The sequence below is a fragment of the Numenius arquata genome, chromosome 12 (assembly GCF_964106895.1).
Source record: "Numenius arquata chromosome 12, bNumArq3.hap1.1, whole genome shotgun sequence".
NCBI classification, from domain to species: Eukaryota; Metazoa; Chordata; class Aves; order Charadriiformes; family Scolopacidae; genus Numenius; species Numenius arquata.
This window is the reverse complement of record NC_133587.1, coordinates 22,899,687-22,921,853: the sequence shown is the minus strand read 5'-3', so window position 1 is coordinate 22,921,853 and position 22,167 is coordinate 22,899,687. Positions and strand designations below refer to the sequence as shown.

General features: G+C 43.5%; 1 protein-coding gene across 3 annotated transcripts in view; it reads left to right on the top strand.

Annotated features, from left to right (window-relative positions):
• Positions 1 to 22,167, top strand: part of RSU1 (Ras suppressor protein 1) — a 122,385-nt gene that overhangs the window by 8,758 nt on the left and 91,460 nt on the right. For all 3 annotated transcript variants that reach the window (XM_074157097.1, XM_074157096.1, XM_074157098.1), the window contains exon 3: positions 9,771 to 9,821. In XM_074157097.1, the coding sequence (XP_074013198.1) occupies positions 9,771 to 9,821 (51 nt within the window). The remainder of the gene's footprint in view (positions 1 to 9,770; positions 9,822 to 22,167) is intronic.

The window sequence follows — 22,167 nt, the reverse complement described above, 5'->3', positions numbered from 1 at the left end:
AAGGAATATTGGATGAAGTCCTGTTTACTCTGTAAGTGTTAATTTGTTCTCATTATCATTCCATCTGTAAGCTATTCGCATTTTACATAAAGTATGTGCTTGTGTGGTAGGAATTAACATGCCTAGAATTTTTTATCAGAAAGTTAGTGTTAATATAATTGTGAGCTCCTAAAATAACCAAAGCACAGAAGATGAAGGGGCACTTGTACTCGTAAGCTGTTTTGTACAATGCTGTAATGCTGATCCTGCATTAACTTCCTCCGGTGGGACAGACGATGTCTTATCTTGGTTCAGCAAGGTCTCTGTAGTCTTCCTGTTTTGTGGTTGTTTTTTTTTTTTTTTTCTTTTAAAAAAGTTAAGTCTTGCCATATAAATATTTTATGTAAAGCTAACTTGCAGTGCAAGTGTATGAAAAGGCTTGATACTAGGGCCAAAAGGGTAGAGCTTAAATATTCTTCCCTTGATTCACCCCATTTGAAGCAATAGTGAGACTGGGACTGTAATGAGAATTTGTAATTACTATGCAAGTAAATTGTTCTGGCAAATGGTAGTATACTGACCCTCAAACTTCTGTGTGGTTATTTGGTGAATTCTTGAAATCAAAATAACTTATTGCCTGCATGCTAGCTGCTGAGTGTTAGCAAGGCATCTGGGGTCTGCAGTCCTCAAGGAGCTGCTTCGTAGCATCTAGGAGCTCCTCTTGTGGCACCATAGAGAGGTTCTAGTAACTCCCCTGTGGGAATTGCAGTGCCATTTGAACTTTGGGGGACTGGCACTCAGGGTGAACTGTCTGACCTGTTGAGTGATCCTCAACAAGTCCTGCCAGTTATGCTTGCCTGAGCTGCCTATGTCCAAATCAAAATGGCACTATCAGGCCCCCTTCCGCCTTCTAGATGTCACTCGGGGATGTTGATTAGTTGCTTAAGAGAGATGTTTATATCAGAAGAGCTGATAGTTTAGTTGTCATGCAGAATTGACTATATATAGGATGAGGAAAACCAGAGTCAGCTGTTCCCACAGCACAGTCCTTGCCACAGGAACAGGCAAGTGTAATGGAAAACTTGGTATTTCCAGGGGTGTTGTTTCACACAGGTGATAGAATCATAGACTGTTTAGATTTGGAAGGAACCTTAAAGATCACTGAGTTCCAACCTCCCTGCCATGGGCAGGGACACCTCCCACTAGAGCAGGTTGCTCAAAGCCCCATCCAGCCTGGCCTTAAACACCTCCAAGGATGGGGCAGCCACAGCTTCTCTGGGCAACCTGTTCCAGTGCCTCACCACCCTCACAGTAAACAATCTCTTTCTAGTATCTAATCTAAATCTCCCCTTTGTCAATTTAAAACCATTACCCCTCGTCTTACCACTCAACTCCCTCATAAAGAGTCCCTCCCCATCTCCCTGTAGCCCCCTTCAGGCACTGGAAGGCTGCTATAAGGTCTCCCCGGAGCCTTCTCTTCTTCAGGCTGAACAACCCCAACTCTCTCAGCCTGTCCTCATCAGAGGGCTGGAGCACCTCTCCTATGATGTTCATGGCCCCCCTCTGGACCCGTTCCAACAGGTCCATGTCCTTCCTGTGTTGAGGACTCCAAAGCTGGACACAGGACTCCAGGTGGGGTCTCACAAGAGCACAGTAGAGGGGTAGAATCACCTCCTGTGACCTGCTGGCCACACTTCTCTTGATGCAGCCCAGAATGGGGTTGGCTTTCTGGGCTGCCAGTGCACATTGCTGGCTCATGTTGAGCTTCTTGTCCACCAACACCCCCAAGTCCTTCTCCCCGGAGCTGCTCTCCAGCCATTCTCTGCCCAACCTGTATTTGTGCCTGGGATTGCCATGTCCCAGGTGCAGGACTCTGCACTTGGCTTGTTTGAACCTCATGAGGTTTGCATGGGCCCACCTCTCAAGCCTGTCCAGGTCCCTCTGGATGGCATCCCTTTCCTCCAGCGCGTCGGCTGCGCCACTCAGCTGGGTGTCGTTGGCACGCTTGCTGAGGGTGCACTCTGTCCCACTGCCTGTGTCTCTGACAGAGATGTTGAACAGCACTGGTCCCAGTACCGACCCCTGAGGAACGCCACTCATCACTGGCTTCTACTTGGACATCTAGCCGTTGACCGCAACCTTTTGAGTGCAGCCATCCAGCCAGTTCCTGATCCATCAAGTGGGCCATCCGTCACATCCATGACTTTCCAATTTTGAGACCAGGAGGTCATGTGGGCCAGTGTCAAACGCTTTGCATAAGTCCAGGTAGATGATGCCTGCTGCTCTGCCCTTGTCTACCAATGCTGTGGCAATATCGTAAAAGGCCACCAGATTTGTAAGGCATGACTCGCCCTTTGTGAAGCCATGCTGGCTGTCACCAATCACCTCCTTATTTTCCATGTGCCTTAGCAGAGATTCCAGGAGGATCTGCTCCATGATCTTGCTGGGCACAGAGGTGAGACTGACTGGCCTGTAGTTCCCTGGGTCTTCCTTTTTTTCCTTTTTGAAGATGGGGGTTATGTTTCCCCTTGTCCAGTCAGTGGGAACTTCACCAGACTGCCACGACTTCTCAAATATAATGAAAAGCGGCTTAACAACTTCATTCGCCAGCTCCCTCGGCACCCGTGGATGGATTTCATCAGGTCCCGTGGACTTAGACACCTTCAAGTTCCTTAGATGGTCTCTAATCTGATCTTTTCCTACAGTGGGCGGTTCTTCATTCTCACAGCTGCTGGTTTTGCCTTCTGTGACTTGGGCAGTGTGGTTAGAGCCCTTGCCGGTAAAGACCGAGGTGAAAAAGTCATTCAGTAACTCGGCCTTTTCCATATCCTGGCTGACCAGGTCTCCTGTTTCCTTCGGGAGAGGGCCCACATCTTCCTTAGTCTTGCCTTTATCCCTGACATATCTATAGAAGTTTTTCTTGTTATCCTTGATGTCCCTGGCCAGATTTAATTCTGTCTGGGCTTTAGCTTGCCTAATCTAGTTCCTGGCCACTCAGTTTCACTATATATGACCCAGTCTACCCATCTTTGCTTCCACCCTCTATAGGCCTCCTTTTTGTTTTTGAGCTTATCCAGGAGCTCCTTGTTCATCCATGCAGGCCTCCTGGATTTTTTGCCCGACTCCTTCTTTTTTGGGATACATCTCTCTTGAGCTTGGAGGAGGTGATCCTTGAATGCTAACCAGCTTTCTTGGGCCACTCTCCCCTCCAGTACTTTTTTCCCATGTTACTCTGCCAATCAGGTCCCTCAAGAGGCCAAAGTCTGCTCTCCTGAAGTCTAGGGTAGAGATTTTGCTGCTGTCATGTAAGTGAGCGAATTCCCCTCCTTGTAAGGAGTGACCAAATGCCACTTTATGTCTAGGCTCCCTTTCTTAAGTTGTGTGCATATTTCTCTCCAGATTGGTAGTAGCTATGGACCTTTCAAGACTGAATCTTTTTGTCTAGATATGGCTAAAATGCGTCTAAAATGCTGCTGGAAGTACTTCAGAGCACAGGTGCCTAAACCTTTGCTCTCTTCAAAATAATACTAGAATACTGCCTTTTCTGTTTTTTGTTCCTTTGGGGGGTGGCAGCCCGCTTTGCGGGTGAAACATACAATGGGATTCTTTGTCATGCATCAGGATTGACTCAGTGGAGTTCCAGACAAGGTATGTAGGCTTCAGTCGAGTTCGGACAGTCCAGATTGAAAGGCCTTTGGTCTAGGGATTTTGGCCTTGAAATTTTTGATGTTGGAACTCTGTTCTCTTCTGTACAGACATGTGAGAAGAAACCAATAGACTCGGTTGTAGAAGACAGCAAAGTGACAAATATGGAGAGCAAGTAATGAGAATAAGGTTAAAAGGCCAGCAGTACACATGGCTTGATGGTTAAGTCAGCGAGCTTACCTTTAAAAACTAAAAATGCACAGAACTTTTTAAGATGCTTAAATTCAGCAAGAGTTTGATGTTCAGAAGACCTGAGCCTGCAGCCCCAAAACTTTATTGCCCTTGAGGAAGCATCCTCACTTCCCATGTATAGCAATGATGAAATCACGGCAGGAAAGGTTCCCCATATGCGTAAACATGGATTAGATCAGGGTCTGTCTCAGTTCTCTATTAGTGAAACACTTCCTTCTCTCTTGTTTCTTAATTCAGTTTGTACATGATCCAGAGCAGGTACTTGGGGTATGCGCTTCTGTTTAGCACTTAGAGCAGTTCAATGATTTTATACTTCTGTGGTGCAAATAAGTCACATGCAAGTGGTATCTCCTTGTAAGCTGGCTTCTTGCAGGAGTTACAAATATTATTTAGTGTGTTTTTTCTTTTAAATACTGAATTATGTCTTAAGCACGGAAATTGACAACTCAGACTAAAAAAGTGTTTAGTATTTTCTTTTTGATTTGTGTCCTTTAAATGGGTGCTTCATATTGTGGGGCACAGGGGGAATCAAGACTTCTTCCTTACCTTAAAGAGTTGGTTGTTTTTTTTTATTTTGATAACCGTGGATATGTCTAGCCTTAGTGTTAACAAATAATCATTTGTAGAAGTCATATCCTCCTCATAGAAGAGGTGGTTTATATGCAGAAAAGAGTTGAGAAAGGCCTGTCATATTGGTGGGTGTATGAACTATATTTGAGCCTTTCCTCGTGTAACTTCTGAAGTCGGTCCAGCTGCTTAGTACTGGGGACATAATGGGGATTGCTGGTTTTAATGTGATGAAGTTCATTATGGACTCCAACAAAGTAAAGAACAGATTATCTGAATTTTGGATTCTGTCTTGAAGCTGGCAAAGCTCTTCGCACAACTGGAATGAATGGGTCAAGGCTACAGAAGTGTGGTAACAGCTTCGGTCTTCATTCTGCTCCAATGAGCCAAAGCAAGCATCAACTTCAAAGGAAAAAAGCAATAGTGCAAACCTTCTGTTAGAACTCACTCTGTGCCTGGCTGCCCGCTTTGACTTCCCAGTCCCTGCACCCGCAGTTCAGTGTGGGTGCTGCAGAGCTTTGCCTGGCAGCAGTGATGCAGGGATCCCACCTGGTAGGAGTCCACTTGTCTGTCGTGCTTGTGGTGATATGGTGACTTTTTAGTATGGAGGTGAGGTGGTGTTAGTTGTGCTTGTTCTGCTACTTTAGTTGAACTTTTCTGATTTGCAAACAAATCTTAAAGTGAGGTAGAAGCAACTTTGTGCAGTATCAAAAAACAATAATGGGTTATTTTTTTTAAAAGCAGATTAAACAAAATATTTCCTTTTGAATGCTACTGTCATGGGAAGGGCAAAGGAGAAATTTTGAAATGTACCTGTACCCCAAATCTTCAAGAACAAAGCTGGAATGCCATCTTGTGGTTGTGGTGCCAGCAGCCAGAGTTCTGCTCTCTGTAATGCTCCATATTTCAGCCTTAAAGGCACTCTTCAGTGTCCTTAACACACAAAGCTGCCTGACATGCAGGCATGGTGGCAAAGGCATGGTGGAATAGCTAGTCCTCAACATTGCCATTGTGAGAGGGACTGAGAGTACAAAGCTGGTGGAAGTCTTTTGTGCATTTTGTGTGCTTTTTTCCTGCCTTTTTAATAACCTAGGATGTATTTGAACATTTGAGGCTTGTGGCAGATACTACTTGAATAATTGGATGTTTCCTGTATTGGCTTGGGGGGTGGGGGGAAGGGCCCTCTTGGACAGGAGGACATTATGTGCAAAGGCACGTGAGGCATTTGAATTGTAATGCGGAAGATATCCATGACTCTTCTTGTGGGGTGGGAGGAAGTGGGCTAGGGCAGGGTAGGTAACTCCACTGCCTGGTAGGAAAATCATGGTTTCTCTTCAAATACAGTGGAGCAAGGCTGATTTCTTGTTGATGCTGGTGAGTCTAGGGAAAGCCTCAGGGCTCTGGAATGACTTGTTTCTTAAGTTAAATGCAGGAAGATATTTTTTTTTTTTTCCTGGCTTTGATGTCAGTTTGGATCCGACTCTGATCTAGACTAAGTTGTCTTGGAGCTGGAGATGTCAGACTAGAGCACTTCTCATCTCAGGATGCCAACTGGTAGGGTTGCCCTTCTGGTGGCTGTGTTCTTGCTATTGAGGCTTGGATATCAAGGGCCCATGAAATGTTGACTTTTGCTGATTGTCACAGCTATTAAAATATCTAAACCAAGAAAAATAAATGCATAAGGAGTACTAAGGCATTTGTTCACAAGCTTGTAACTATCTCTAGCATCTTCTCTCATTCTTTTGTGTAAATTGCATTCCTGTATTTAGCTATATGTGCAAGCAATCAATAGTGTTTAATCATAGAATAATCTAGGTTGGAAACGACATTTAAGATCATTGAGTCCAACTAAACCATGTCCCTCAGCACCACGTCTACACATCTCTTTAACACCTCCAGGGATGGTGTCTCAACCACTTCCCTGGGCAGCCTGTTCCAATGTTTGATAACCGTTTCGGTGAAGAAAATGTTCCTAATGCCCAATCTAAACCTCCTCTGGCACAACCTGAGGCTGTTTCATCTTACCACTTCTTGCTTCGGAGAAGAGACCGATCCCCACCCCACTACACCCTCCTTTCAGGTAGTTGTAGAGAGCTATAAGGTCTCCCCTCAGCCTTCTCTTCTCCAGGCTGAACAGCCCTCAGCCACTTCTCGCAAGACTTGTGCCCTATACCCTTCCCCAGTTTCATTGCTCTTCTCTGGACATGCTCCAGCACCTCAGTGTCTTTCTTGTAGTGAGGGGCCCAAAACTGGACACAGTATTCAAGGTACGTCCTCACCAGTGCCGAGTACAGAGGGACAGTCGCTTCCCTAGTCCTGCTGGCCATGCTATTCCTGATACAGGCCAGGATGCTACTGGCTGCCTTGGCCACCTGGGCACACTGCTGGCTCATGTTCAGCCCACAGTCGACCAACACCCCCAGGTCCTTTTCTGCTGAGCTGTTTTCCAGCTACTCTTCTCAAGCTACATGGGGTTGTTGTGACTCAAGTGCCTGGCCAGGACCTGGCACTTGGCCTTATTGAACCTCAGCCCATCAATCCAGCCTGTCCAGATCCCTCTGCAAAACTTTCCTACCCTCAGGCAGATCAACACTCCCACCCAACTTGGTGTCACCTGCAAACTTAGTGAGGGTGTGCTTGATCCCCTTGTCCAGATCATTGATAAAGATATTAAAGAGGACTGGCCCCAATACCGAGCCCTGGGGGACACCACTTGTGACTGGCTGCCAACTGGATTTAACTCCATTCACCACCACTCTCTGGGCCCAGCCTCCAGCCAGTTTTTTTACTCAGAGAGGAGTACACCCATCCAAGCCATGGGTGGCCAGTTTTTCCGGGAGAATGCTGCAGGAAACGGTGTCAAAGACTGTACTAAAGTCTAGGTAGACAACATCCACAGCCTTTTCCTTGTCCACTAAGTGGGTGACCTTGTCACAGAAGGAGATCAGTTTAGTGAAGCAGGACTTTCCTTTTATAAACCCGTGCTGGCTGGGCCTGATCACCTGGTTGTCCCATACGTGCTGTGTGATGGCACTCAGGGTGATCTGGTCCATAACCTTTCCCAGCCCTGAGGTCAGGTTGACAGGCCTGTAGTTCCCTGGATCCTCCTTATGGCCCTTCTTGTAGATGGGTGTCACGTTTCCTAACCTCCAGTCAACTGGGACCCCCTGGGTTAGCCAGGGCTGCTGATAAATGATGGAAAGAGGCTTGGTGAGCGCTTCCGCCTGCTCCCTCATTACCCTTGGGTGGGTTCCATCTGGCCCAATAGACTTGTGTCTGTCTTACAGACTTGTGGTTGCTTGTGGTTCAGGTGCTGATGTGCCCTTTATGTTTTAAACCTTCAAGCTGTTTGTGGAGGCAGCTGCTCGTCTGCCCTTTAGTGCTGTTTTTTCTGTAATACTCTTGCAGATTTTCTGTCAGCTTCTTTCTCTGCCATAGAATCATGGAATGGTTTAGGCTGGAAGGGACCTTAAAGATCATCTAGTTCCAATGCCCTGCCATGGGCAGGGACACCTCCCACTAGACCACATTGCTCAAAGCTCTGTCCAAGCTGGCCTTGAACCCCTCGAGGGATGGGGCATCTGCAACTTCTCTGGGCAATCTAGGCCCAGTGTCTCGCCACCCTCGCAGTGAAAAATTTCTTCCTGATAGCTAATCTAAATCTCCTGTCTTCCAGCTTGAAGCCATTTACCCCTCTTCCTATCACTACATGTCCTTGCAAGAAGTCCCTCTCTAGCTTTCTTGTAGGCCCCCTTTAGGTACTGCAAGGGACTACAAGGTCTCTATGGAACCTTCTCTTCTCCAGGCTGAACAATCCCAACTCTCTCAGCAGAGGGGCTCCAGCCCTCAGATCATCTCCATGGCCTCCGCTGGCCCTGCTCCAACAGGTCCGGGCCTCTCCTATGCTGAGGCTCCAGAGCTGGAGGCAGCACTGCAGGGGCATCTCCCCACCCATTCTGCTTTGTGAGGTGGTGCAGGCAGTACTTAGAGCACTCATGTTTTAGGAGAAATTTAGGGTGGATGTAGTGTTTCTTCCTTTCTCCTCCCTGCCTTTCCTTCCTACACTGAACTTTTTGTGTCTGCCTCTGGGTGACCGCTTTCATTCTGCTAACAGGTTGTATGTGCCTGTGGTAATGCACCAGCTTTCAAGGGTTAGCTGCAGCTGGTTGCTATATCCATAAGTAAAAGCTCTCCGAGCTGTTTCCTCCAGCTTGCAATTTAGTAGGTATTGATTAGCATGCCCAGTTTTCACATGTGCTCACCAGGATATCTCCATTCCCTAAGGCAGCAAGACCCCTCTGGGCTCTCTTTGGGCTACAATTAGTGATGTTTGTTGCTTGAGGGAAGCCCTGAGGGATGAGAGGTGTAGCTCTACAGTTGTCCTTCAGGCAGAAAGTTCCCAGGTGCTTAGGAGGGGCAGGGAGGTAGTTTCTAGAGCTGTTTTAAAGAGGCTACACTGGAAGTAAGGAAAAGATGTAGGGGAGGAAAATCAATTTTTCTAGTTCAAATAAAATACAGCAGACTTTTTACAGGGAGGGGAAAGATGCTTGAGAACTCCTTCAAGGTGCGAGTTTCTCCTCTGAGAATATTTAGCATCTTTTTCTGATCAGATACTGTTGTCAGTTGTGGGCTATGGAGGTTCTAGAGAAAGTGATGGTGATGTGGAGGGTGGAAGTAGGTGAGAAGAAATGTAAAGGATGAAGAAGTGTAGGGGGAGTGCTGGTCTCTGTAGCTGTCCTGTGCCCCACACTTGTTTGTTCAATAAGATGGAATCTGAGGGGCTTTGATCAATCAGATCATTCAGTTACTTTGAGTAAATATTGCATGTTGTCACCTGGCCATTTGACACGTGACAACAATGCTAGTCTGGTACTGTGCTTCATGGATGTGAGGTTGTAAATGCAGCTGTTGGTACTTAGGACTTAAATCTGGCATAATAATGAGTTGGGAACATGTGGAAATGTAATTGCTTGTGTGGCATGTGTTCTGTTGGGATAAATACTGGAGTACCTATCAGTTTTTCCTTGGGAAGGATTTAAAGGATGGAAATGAGAAAGGTGTTTGTGTCCAGAACCAGACCTGTGCTGGGAGGCACCAGTACTTGCTGCTCAAGTTGTTTGATGCAGTAACAGAAATGAGAAGTAAAGGGGCAGAGGAGTGGTTGGGTATGTCCTTAAGTCTTGAGCTTGTCTTGTTCATTGGGACAGTGCACATGAATCTGGAGTTACTGGAACAGAGAGAATAACTTGCTGCTTTTTAAGCTAAAATAGATACAAGCTCTCAGTTGCCTTGTCCATAAACTAACTACTTTCTCTTTTTGTCTGCAGTTACACTGTCTCATATCACACAGCTGGTCCTGAGTCACAACAAGCTTACAAGTAAGTATACTCCTATTTACTGACTTCATTACAGGCAGTTGGAAAGCTGACACTGCTAGTTTGATTTTATTTTTTTTTTTCTTATAGAGTGCAATGTCACTGTTAAGAGTGTTTCTTGGTGAATCACTTTATTAAAAATAGAGGTTGAGGATGTGACTTAGCAGCCATGTTCAACATGCCTTTCCAACTTCAACACAGATCAACCGTGTGCTGGAAGATCTGTAATTCTCAGTCTTGTTATCAGTTCAGCAAAAAATCCATTCCCTACCATGGCTCTGAAGCCCTTATATTTAGGTGAGGACTCGAACGTTTTTAACTGTATCAGAAATTATACAGTTTGCATTTTAGTAGATGAATAATTGATTTGACTGAAAATAAATTGCAACTCAAATGCATTATCATAGAATCATAGAATGGTTTGGGTTGGAAGGAACCTTAAAGATCATCTTGTTCCAACCCCACTGCCATGGGCAGGGACACCTCCCACTAGACCAGGTTGCTCAAAGCCCCACCCGGTCTGGGCTTTAACACCTCCAGGGATGGGGCATCCACAACTTCTCTGGGCAAACCTGTTCCAGTGCCTCACCACCCTCACAGGAAAGAATTTCTTCCTAAGATCTAGTCTAAATCTCCTCTCTTTCAGTTTAAAACCATTACTCCTTGTTTTATCACTACATTCCCTGATAAAGAAGTCCCTCCCCATCTTTCCTGTAGGCCCCCTTCAGGTACTGAAAGGCTGCTGTGAGGTCTCCCCGGAGCCTTCTCTTCTCCAGGTTGAACAACCCCAACTCTCTCAGCCTGTCTTCATCAGAGGGCTGGAGCAGCTCTCCTGTGATGTTCATGGCCCCCCTTTGGACCTGTTCCAACAGGTCCATGTCCTTCTTGCGCTAAGGACTCCAGAGCTGGATGCAGTATTCCTGGTGGGGTCTTATGAGAGTGGAGTAGAGGGGCAGAATCGCCTCCCGCGACCTGCTGGCCATGCTTCTTTTGATGCAGCCCAGGCTGTGGTTGGCTTTCTGGGCTGCCAGCTCACACTGCTGGCTCATGTCATACCCTTCTCCTCAGGGCTGCTCCTTTGTGCATGGGATTGTTGTGACCCAGGTGCAGGACCCTGCATTTGGCCTGGTTGAGCTTCACGAGGTTCACATGGGCCCACCTCTCAAGCCTGTCCATGTCCCTCTGGATGGCATCCCTTCCCTCCAGCGTGTTGACCGTGCCACTGAGCTTGGTGTCGTTGGCACACTTGCTGAGGGTGCACTCTATCTCACTATCCCTGTAGCCAACAAAGATGTTAAACAGCACCGGTTATCTGTAACCAAATATATGTGAGTAAGGCCAACTGAATGTGAGCTTCAGGCATGAAAGTCAAGCAGTCTACTTCTGTCAAAAAAATCTTTTGCGTGTAATTTGTCTCTTGCTTGTACTGCACGTGCCACTGTAAGTTATTGCTTTCTGGATCGTACTTCCCAAAGTGAAGCAGCCCTTAAGTGAGGTGTTGGTGAATAGCTTGTTATGAGAGCAACATAAATGTGAGACTTAACTTAGTGGAGGCAGATGGCAGACTGACTTTGCTTCAGGCTTACCTGTCAGTGTCTTGTGGAAACGTTCCTGCTTCTTGGTTCTTGAAATACAAGCAGTGAGTTTCATCTGAACCCTTTTAATGTGCATCTTCCAAAGAGAAGGAAACGTTTTTGTTGATGTTATGCTTGTCCTTGTCTGCTCTCTGGATGTGCCAGTGGATTTCTGTCTTGGCCAGTCCTTCCCTTTTTGGAACTGAATTTTTTAAGAGTGTGTGAAACAGGGAAGAGAATGGAATCACCAGAGGGGGTGCGTCTTGAGGAGATAACTGGGTAGGTGCTTGGCTTGTGCCAGGCTGTGCCCAAGAAAAGCTTTACAAACTGAGATGGGTTTAAAAAAACGAAACAAACACAAATGGAAGAAAAACCTCAACAAACCAACCAATAAAACCCAACCTATCGAACTCTAAACTACTTGCTGCACAAGCTGTATGTTATTTAAAATGTGTATTGATATGAAAACCAAACTTAGAGCTGTGAGCACTTGCAGAGGATTAAGCACAAGGAAAAAATGAAAATATTCTTAGATTTTAGTACTTAAACTGCATCCAGAGTAGAAGTGTTTATTGGGTACTAATCCATAGCTTAAAGGATTTGTAGTAGTAGTACATAGTTTTGTAGTAGTGCCCATAATTTTATCTATGTACTACTATGTGAGTGGCTGTGAGAAGTATGAATTAGTTATTCTAGGCCCTACATCTGGTTGTATAATGTCCTCTAGACTGGCATCTTGCTATTTGTTTTTGTCCCTATTGTAGTTTTCAAAGAAATCTCTATTTATTTGTAAATATGACCGTCAACGTCCAGTCATCTAATATGTAAGTGATGATGAATGAGTAAATTCATGGGCTAATTCAGACAGGGAAAATTGTAAGCATCGCTATTAAACACACAGCTCTACCCTGACCTGGTTTAGAAGGTCATGAAGTTATGAATAACTGGAAGCTGAGAGAATGATTTGGGAAAGCATTATGGTAAACTCGCTTTGAGCATATTGCCTTCTGGCATCTGTTATCAGCCACTGATGGAGCTGGGCTGTGGGGGCACTGGTGGCTTTTGTGTTCCCTCCGGTCACTGCAAGGAGATGCCTATCTCTGAACTTCAGCTGCTTAAAAGCTGGGCAGTTAATTGTATCCAGCTACTCCAGCTTTCTCTGCAGCTTTTGGAGGGTTGCAGAAACCTTGAGATAGAGGTGTGAAGAATGAACCGCTATCTAATGCTTGTGGTCAGACAACTCATCCAAAGTTGGGTACCTAGTGCTGCCAGGCAGAACTTCTCTCTGGTGCCGATTATTTCCTCAGGTATCTTCTGTCTGAATGGCTGCTTACCTGGCACAAGGATGAAACACGTTGTAAGCATTACTCTTGGTAAACTTGACTATTCTTTCTCTGGGATTTGTAAAGATCTTACAACTTCTGAAAGCTAACACATTTTCAAGGACTTAATCATTGCTTCCATGTGAAGGCTAAAGGGTGAGTTCAGCTGAACATACAACTGGCTGGGCAGGTAGCAGATATCTACTGTGCTCTGAGGAGAAGACAGGCTGGAACTCCTGCAAGGAGACTTGAATTGCAGTAACTTGGCTGCCTGAGAACTGAGCCTGGGGAGGGTGACACGCTTCAATAAGAGCACCAGAATTAAAAGCTAGGTAACTAACCTGTATCCTAGCTATGAGTCTTTCCTCCTCCAGTCAGGTGTACAGCTAAAAGCAATGGTAATAAGAGGTGTCCAAGAAGGATGTGTTCAGGTTGACTTTAACTATTCAAGAAAAATCCAGAGGACGCCATCTGTTTGAAACGGTTTGAGTTTTCAAAATACCAATTTAAGGATTGCTGCTATTCTAAAATTCTGTTATATTAAGTGTCAACTTTTAATTACTGTTTTCTTCTAAAGTAGCCCTCAGATCGCCAGCCTGCAAGTATATCTGTTCTCTCAGCCAAGGGCTTCTGTCAGGTTTTCTAATTGCTATGTTTGGGTTTCTTTTATGGGAAGCTAAAACCACTGCTTCTCCTGATAAGTAACTCATCAATTCTGAAACTTACTATTCTTTCACAAACTGATGTAGACATTTAAATAGACAGCACACACTTTTAAAAGGCTAAATTTCAAGTTCATATTCTTGGATTTGACACTGTTGACCTAATCTTTTAAGCTGTGTAATTAATTGTCTTAGCAGATTGTTCTTAAAATGACTAGGAAGCTGGTGGCAGTGACACTTGACATGCTACACTAAGGTCATATTAGCATCTTCTACTGGTTTTCTGCCATTTAAATGAGTGTTCTGCTTGCTTTTTTTTCCCTGCTGTTTAGAGTAAATATGTCTATCTGGAAGAATAAACATATGTAAAAACTGGATATGCATATTTTTATGTAACCATAGTTCATAATTTTTGCCAGCAAGCTGTATTAAAAGTAAGTAAAGTTTCATTAACAAGTATAAAGACTTCACTATTAAATCCATCATACTGCTTAGAATATTTTTGTGATATGGTGTTTTGCTAATATTTTTAATCTGCCATTCATACGACTGGTGCTTGTGCATTTACATGTCAAAATCGTTCATTATCAGAAGTACTCAAATCCACGTTGATTTTCCTGGAGAATATTAGGCTGGATTTCTTCCAGGCTGTCTGATGCTGTGCTAACAGAGGAGTCTTGAACTGGCTGCTTCTGTTCTTGGTAACTTCTAAAATAGTTGAGTCTGTCTTTTGCTGCTTGATAAGAACTTTTTGTGCTTCAAAATCAGAAGCGAAGCTCTTGGGGAAGCTAACTAGCTGCGATTCTGCAGTCTTGAACCAGTTGCTGCGTAAGTGACAAACCTGGGATGATTCTACTTTGGGGTCTCCTGTGACAATCCAGTTGAAAGCAGAGGGAGAAAATGAGTATTTGTTTGGGTTTTTTTCTTAACTTAATGTAGGCATATGGGCCCGTGTCTCCATATATTGTACTGGGAGGTTTTTATTCCATCATTTAGTGATTTAAAGCCTTCTATGCAGTATAGGGCTGAGAAGCAAAATTAAAGACAGTGATGCTTATGTTATTAGCCTGCATAGGTTGTCTGATCCTGACCCAGGTGTCTTTTGAACCCACTGGTTAACATCAAAATAAACAGAATAGAAGTCCTGACAGGTGTTCCTCAAATTTGTGGAAATGAGTGGCTGAACGATAGAGATCTGTCCTTCAGTGTGCTGGATTAATTTGGGTAGATGTGACTAAGTTGTCTTTGTTCCATGTCATATGATGGTAGCTGGGGGACATACAGGTGACATTCACCTCCTGCTCCGTGGGTTTGTTAATAGGACATGAATAGTGGTAGGGATTTAGGGTAGCTGTGCTGGAGGGGTATGAAGGGAGTTGGAGCCACAGGACATACTTCTGTAGAAACTGTGCTTGATCAGTTTGGTCAATCACAAATACTGTTTCCGCATCTTCTGTGCAACAGTAATAATTTTTATGTGTATCTATTCTATTGTTTTGTGAACTTCTCCTTAGGACTGCTTCACCCCTGTTCAAGGGGAACACAACTCTTGGCATTTGCAGCAATCTTAACCACTTGCTCAGTTCTGATGCTGCTGCACGAGTGACACTGACCTTAGGGTGTTGGTGTAGGTCTGCTGGAGGAATTTGTCCTGCTCTGTTCAAACCTCCAGCTAGAGTTTGTGGTTTCAATAATGGTTCTGGGGGACACATTGGGAACTGCAGAATACTGGGACATTGGGGGAGCCCAGGTGAGGGAGAGGAAAGGCATATTGCCAAGCTTGGCTGTCTTTTCTACCCTGGGACTTGCCGTGTCTTGTTTCAAGCAGAATGGTTTGGGGCACTGGGAGACAATATAAAATAGATGAGTGAGTATTGAGGGGGTTTTTGTTCAGCTGGGAATAAGGTTTGTGTATCACATTGTCTTGAGGCTTAGGTGGGTGGCTTTTTTTTTGTAAATTGGCTGCACTAGAACACCAAATGGCTGCCTTTGACTAGAAAAATGTACCTTTGCAGGCTGAAGTCAGCAGGGTCGATTAGATTCACCTTTTGGTCCCCTTATGCCACTAGATTTGTAAGCGAGCAATAATTGGAGTACAATTAGCAACAGAGAAACTCTGTTTTTAATGAAACTGTTTGAGCATATATATTGTGGTTTATGCGTTAACCTGAGTTTTTTTTTATCTTGCAGAGCAGCTTTTATGAACTACTTTGCCATTAAGTATGAAGTGGTACTGAAACTTCTAGAGTTTAGATAGGTGGGCTGACTCAAGGTATTCTCAGCTACTTAAAGTGTATATGAAATATCACATCCTGATATAGCTACACTTAATATCCTTACTTGGAAGTTTGACAATTAAAATCCTCATACTACATCATGACTAGGAGGTGTGCTTGAAGAGCTTTCAGAAGCTCGGGTTAAGTGTAGTCCAGCCCAGGAGCGTGCAGAGGGGCAGACGTGACTGGAAAGCAGGCTGGGATGTTAAAGGTTACTTCGTCACCGTCAGTGGGTGCCACTGCTCGTCATCAGTACGGGTGCAACTGCTACACTGCCAACCTGACATGTTTTATTTTCACTTATTTTTGGGATGTGCTGTAAGGTTTTGATGACTTGTATCTACTTGTAACAGTAGTTATAGTAGTTATATATAACAGTGATTTGACTTACCTGCCGAAGGTGACTAATTGATGTTGTAATCATTTGGAGAATCTTTTCAGAGACTCTAGCTGTTGTGTCATTATCTGGTCGCATCTGGAGTCCGTGAGTGTTTCTGCCGTCAGTGGAAATACCGGTGTTACATGATTTGTCCATTAGAGGTCACTGTTTAAATAGCTTTAGCAGTTTCTTTGTGGGAAGAAGCTTGTGTTCTGGTAGCAGTTCAGCCTGCCTGGTAGGTAGTGGTGGAGAGCAGCATAGTTTTTGCTGTTCTCCTCAGTCTCCTTAACCTCAGGTGATCCTACACTCGCCAGCTTCACCATATTCTTTTGCTGCTTTTAAATGTTCTCAAAAGTTGTCTGCTATTCATAGTAAGACTCTTGATGACTTTTTTTTTCTATCCTTTTGCTCTTGTGTTGTGATTCCTTGCCCAATATTATCAAATGATGAGAGATCAGGAACAACTTTTTTTTTTTTTCCTCAAACCTCCCCTGTATTACCTGATGTTGCATTGTCAGTCCTCCTCTCCCTTTCCTCTGAGCTGCTGTCCTATACTGTCCTCTGTTCTTTCCACTGCTTTTTCCTTGATTCTCAAGTGTAATCCTTTACTCGCCTTTAGTCCTTTCCTTTTTGTGAGATGATCCATTATTTTTTTGCTGCTGGTTCCCATGTCCAGGCCTGAATTTTATTTTTGCATTCACTTTCTGGTCCTGTCAGAATAGCTGTGTCTCATTGACCATGTTCCTTTAACAGCCACGTGGTCACCCTTTATCATCCTTGTGCATTTTGCCTTCTTCCGGAAGAGCAGTTCAAAACTTTTCTCCTTTTTGTGTGTGCTCACACATCTTACTGTTTCTGTGCTCTGCCATCTCAATTGTCTTGCTCTCTGCTCGTGACCAGTGCAGGAGCTCGTCCCTTCATCACTGTTCACAGAATCACAGAATCTTCATGGTTAGAAGGGACCTTTGAGATCATTGAGTCCAACCACAAAAAAAAAAAAAAAAAAAAAACAACCACAAAACAAACCCCAAACAAACAGACACAACCCAACAATCTCGGGCACTAGAGCATGCCCTGAAGTGCCATGTCTACACGTTTCTTAAATACCTCCAGGGGTGGTGACTCCACCACCTCCCTGGGCAGGCTGTTCCAGTGCCTGACCACCCTCTCAGTAAAGTAATTCTTCCTAATATCTAATCTAATCCTCCCCTGCTGCAACTGCAGACCATTTCCTCTGGTCCTGTCATTATTCCCTTGGGAGAAGAGGCCACCACCCACCTCTCTACAACATCCTTTCAGGGAGTTGTAGAGGGCAATGAGGTCTCCCCTCAGCCTCCTCTTCTCCAAACTAAACATGCCCAGTTCCCTCAGCCTCTCCTCCTATGACTCGTTCTCTAGACCCCTCACCAGCTTGGTGGCTCTCCTCTGGACATGCTCCAGCAGCTCAATGTCCTTCCTGTAATGAGGGGCCCAGAACTGAACACAGCCCTCGAGGTGAGGCCTCACCAGTGCCCAGTACAGAGGCACCATCACTGCCCTACTCTTGTTAACCCTCTTGACTGTGTCCTTGATCTTATTTAACATGCTGCTAAAATCCGTCTGTGTCACTTTTATATTAGGGTGTCTCCTTTCTAAGTCACCTTTCTGGCTACAGCCGGGATGTATTGGAGGTAGCCCAGAGGCAGGTAGCGACGCTGCATCTGTCTGTTCCGAATTCCTTCCCAGTCTGGCTTTGTCCTGTCCAGACTGCTGAAATGTGTTATGGTGTCTCCCACTGGTATCGTCTGACACTTTGCATTTTGCCTGGTATTCAGATTATTTTTATAGCAAACTTGCTGACTTCTGGAGGGAACTAGATGCTGGTGTACTCTTTGTTACTTCTTGTGTTCTCCTCTACTTTGCTTCTGCCTCTGCTTCCTTCTGTACGTCGTTCCACACTGTTGTACTGCCATGATACACCCCAAAATGGGGCAAGTAAGTTATCTGCATGGTGAAACTAGGGTTGTGTCTAAAGACCAAGACTTCTGCCTGGCAGTGACCTTTTGGCTGTGCTTGGCAGTGGTGCTTCAAATGAACTGTAAGCCTTTCATTTCTGTTATATATTTTTATTTGTGTTTTTTTTTCTTCCCATTTCTGGTGTGAAGATATCCAAGGGGAAGTATCTTTATGAATGCAGCGCACGGGGGGATGTGAGATGGAGGGAAAAGGAAATCCCTGTACATGCGCCTTACTAAATGTGACATCTGAGTTCTCCACAAATGTTTAGATTAAATACCTTGTTAGCTTTTTTTTTCCTCCCTGAAAAAAAAATCCCAAAGCTTTAGTTCTGAGAAAGTACAGATGGTACACCATTTTAGCTTTAAATAATATAAATTTTGGGTTTAAGAAGCTTTGGGAGAACTAAGCAGAATAATTTATGAAAGAGTGTTTTACTGTAATGGTATAAAGACTGTGTGCTGAAACCACCCAAATTTATGCATAAATTAAATTGTCAAAGTTTGTGCTATATGGCAACAAAATCAGTTTTGCATCATAAGTAAGCGTACGTACTAAATACAGCACTAGACACAAATCACTTGTCTTTAGCATAGTTCTTCAGAAGCTGTTATTCTTCTCTTACTAAAAGGCATCTGCAAGCATATTAACTCATTTTTTGTGAGTCTCAATGTTTTCTGCCGTGTTTTAGTACAAATTTCTTGTCTCTTTGCTTATCTACCAGTGGCTTAAAATAGCTGTAATGTTGTTTGTGGAAGCCGCATATAAATGATCTTTCTCCATATGTATGTACAGGCTGTAATGTAAAATTGTTGAAAATCCTCTTGCCAGATAGAGACTACTTAGAAGTTGGCATTTTTAATGCTAGTGAATGTTGCACAAGTGAATTCACTTCATTGAAGAGCTTAATTTTGTATCATCTTAAAGAATTTACTGTCTGACAAGCTGAGTGAAAGTCTTTTGTTGCTAATATCAAAGGACAGAGGTGAGAAGGCAGATTTGGTCTAGATTGTGGGGAAACTGGACTTAGTTTTCTATACTTGATTTTTGTACTCTATTTCCTATGTATTCTTTTTGATCTAGTGATTGGGTGTGTTGGTTTGAAGTGCGTAACGACACAGCAGTTCCCATCAGAGCACTCGCCCATCTGGCCTCTTACTCTTTCCCTTGGTTGCCCTGCGTCAAAAAGTGTGTAGAGCAAAATAACCCTTAGGGTGAAATAATTTCCTGATCTTTCTCTGAGGATGGGTAGCTTGTGGTAATGTGGTTTCTCTTCTCTAAGAGGAATATCTTCCTGAGGGATATCAGGGAATTCCAGAGTAAAAGGCTGAAGTCACCTTGACCTGTGAGGGGTAACCTAATAGTATCTGTTCAAGACCCAGTGTTCAGGGCATCTTTGGGTAGTCCCTCTTGTAAACTGCTGAAAGCATGTTAAATAGACTGAAGTAAAGAGAATGTTGAGGGGGGGGAAGGTGAACATGCTGAACTTCATCTGGTTTGATTTAACTAAAGGTGGCTACTGTGCTGTAGTGTGAAACTCTTGAGAAGACCATGCTTAAACAACTTCAACACCTGAACAAGACTCACTAGTAGTCTCTTCCTAACCTTAGCCCCTGGTTTCTAATATTTCTCTACAAACCCTGAAGTAAATCTTATGCTTTCATCTCAGAGAAGAACAGATTTGTCCTTTGTCTTCACCAGATGTCATTTGATTCTTGGTCTCTTCTCAGCCTTTCTTGTGCTCACAGCTCTTCTCTTTAGACTCTGGCTTCTAAATTAAAACAATTTATTGATAAATTGCTTTGTTAGTGTAGTAGCACATCAGTGAGCTATAGCACAATTTAAACATCTTCATAAGAACACTTTCATAACTGCAGTGCTTCTGTGGATGATTGCAAAAAAGAATTCTGCTGATTTCTGGAAAGAGGTGAAGATCAAGGAGACAAGTTTGGTTTTTAATGTTTTCAGTGTGAGGAAGGTTAGTATCCACCTTTGGAAGACGGTGGAGGATCAAAAGGGGAAACTTGAACTACATAATGTGTAAATTAAGCACTGTGTGCTTCAGTTGGGATCAGGATTCTCTTCAGTTAACTGCCAACTATGATATCAGCATGCCTATGAATATTTAAAATGAAAACTGTTGTGTTCTCCCTCTGCTAATTCCTCTTTCATTTTGGTGAAGCTGATTGCTTCTGTCTCAGTATAACAGAACCCTTGTCAAATTAATCTAAACATGACTCTAGCTATATGAGTACAGTTATATTGGATGCACAGAATGCATTATATATTTAGTATTTCTAAATTCTTCCTCCCTCATGAAATGTGAGTAATGTTTCACGTCTTTATGACCTTTACTCCAAGGGATCCTTACTCATGAAAAGTTCCTGTTGATGCTAACTGGATTAGCAACAGTCTGCAGAACCAGGTTTATCACACTGTATAGCCCACAGGTTTTACTTTCAGCTTAAGAAATAGGTTCTTGCTCTTGGCTAGAAAACCTTACCTGGGACCTACGATGGACTGATAGCACTCTCAAAGGTCTGCATTGAGTTCTGTTTACTCTATGACTCTTCACCAGCTTTTAAGTGGAACAGTTTAATGAGAAACTGGCATAGGCGTGTAAATCTCTTCTCTGCCAGGTAGTGCTATTTTAATAGCTCTTCTGAATAAATATTCCCTTAGAACCTGTGGAGGTTTGGAGTACTACTGAACGTCATGTTCCTAGGTACTGCAAAATTACTTCATTAACTAAAGAAACATTCTGGAAAAAAACCGAATTCTGCAGCTTAAAGTTTCTAAAGATATGAATGCCAGAGAAACTAATCATATCTTAAATAATTTAAATTCTTATTTCACTTGTTGTCTAATTCAAAATCCATTGAATTCAATTGGAAGTTTTCTGTAGCTTTTGAATCGTATTTATGGAGGAGATCATAAAACTGTGTGTGTAATACTTGCCTATTTGTAAGTTTACTGATACCATTTTCCAGGCAGCAGTGGGACAATGTTTATTTTGAACATTCAGTATTAAGGTATCAATGAACCAAAATGTTTGACTCGGTTTACATACCATGTGTTCCTCTCATGGAGATTATGATTTTTACTAAATCATTTCACTTGTCCAATTGAGTAGTTTATTAAACTTGTCTCTTGTCATGTTTTTCATCTGAGCTTCCTGGTCTAAAATGCTTTGTATTTCAGCTTTAAATTGTAAAGGAAATTTTGAAATGGGTCTCTTAATAAAAGAGTGTCTTCAACAATGTTTGATTTAATGTTGGTCCCTGCAAAATGCAAAAAATCAGACTAAATTTCATCTTTTAGATGAAAAGCAAATGGAGGCTTATTCTTGTGAACACCTGAGTTTGTTTACTTTTAAAGTTGTGTTGTTTTTCAGCACCTCACAGAAGCTTTAAGAGAAATCCTGGAGATCACTTGCAGAAATAGAGGCTTTCTGAAGTCTGTGTGTTTTCAGCTGTATGAAGGGCCCTGCCACCAAAAGAGTACTGAAACCTAGATGAATGACTGCAGAGTGGAACTGGAGGGGGAAAAACTAACTTCCTTTTCTCCTCTTCCACTTTCTGTGTTCTTCCTCCTTTGTCAGAGGTTGGGTATGCAAAAGGAGCTGGATCTAAATGTCAGTCGTAAGTACTGGTATGAGAAGAACTTGGCTTCCTGCTTTTTGAGAAAGCTTGGAGTTAAGTGTCTCAGATGTAACCCCTGCTTTAACCGATTTAAGTCGTCTTAGCGTGTTGCTCTGCATGATAGCTGTCTAAAAGTCCCTCTAACCCAGTATCTGTTCTTCAACAGAGGGCAACATCAGACCTCTAGTAAAAATAGATGTCTGGTGTTGGCTTCTGACTCCTGATGTGGAGAGAGAGAGATAAGGTCGAGATCCAGGATGCTTGGGTGTGGAATTGTATAGGCATTGAATAGTAGCTCTGAATCCTCCTTATGTATGTTTTCGAAATCGTGTCAGAACGTTTGAACAGCTGTTGCTTATGTAGGAATAGAATGTAATAACTTGCCTTGAGTGGAAGGCTGCTCTGATGAGAATATATTTTAGTGCCTAAAGAATTGCCACTAATTTCAGGGCAAAAAAGAGCATATTTGTTTGTAAATGCTTTCAAGTATAACAAGTTGC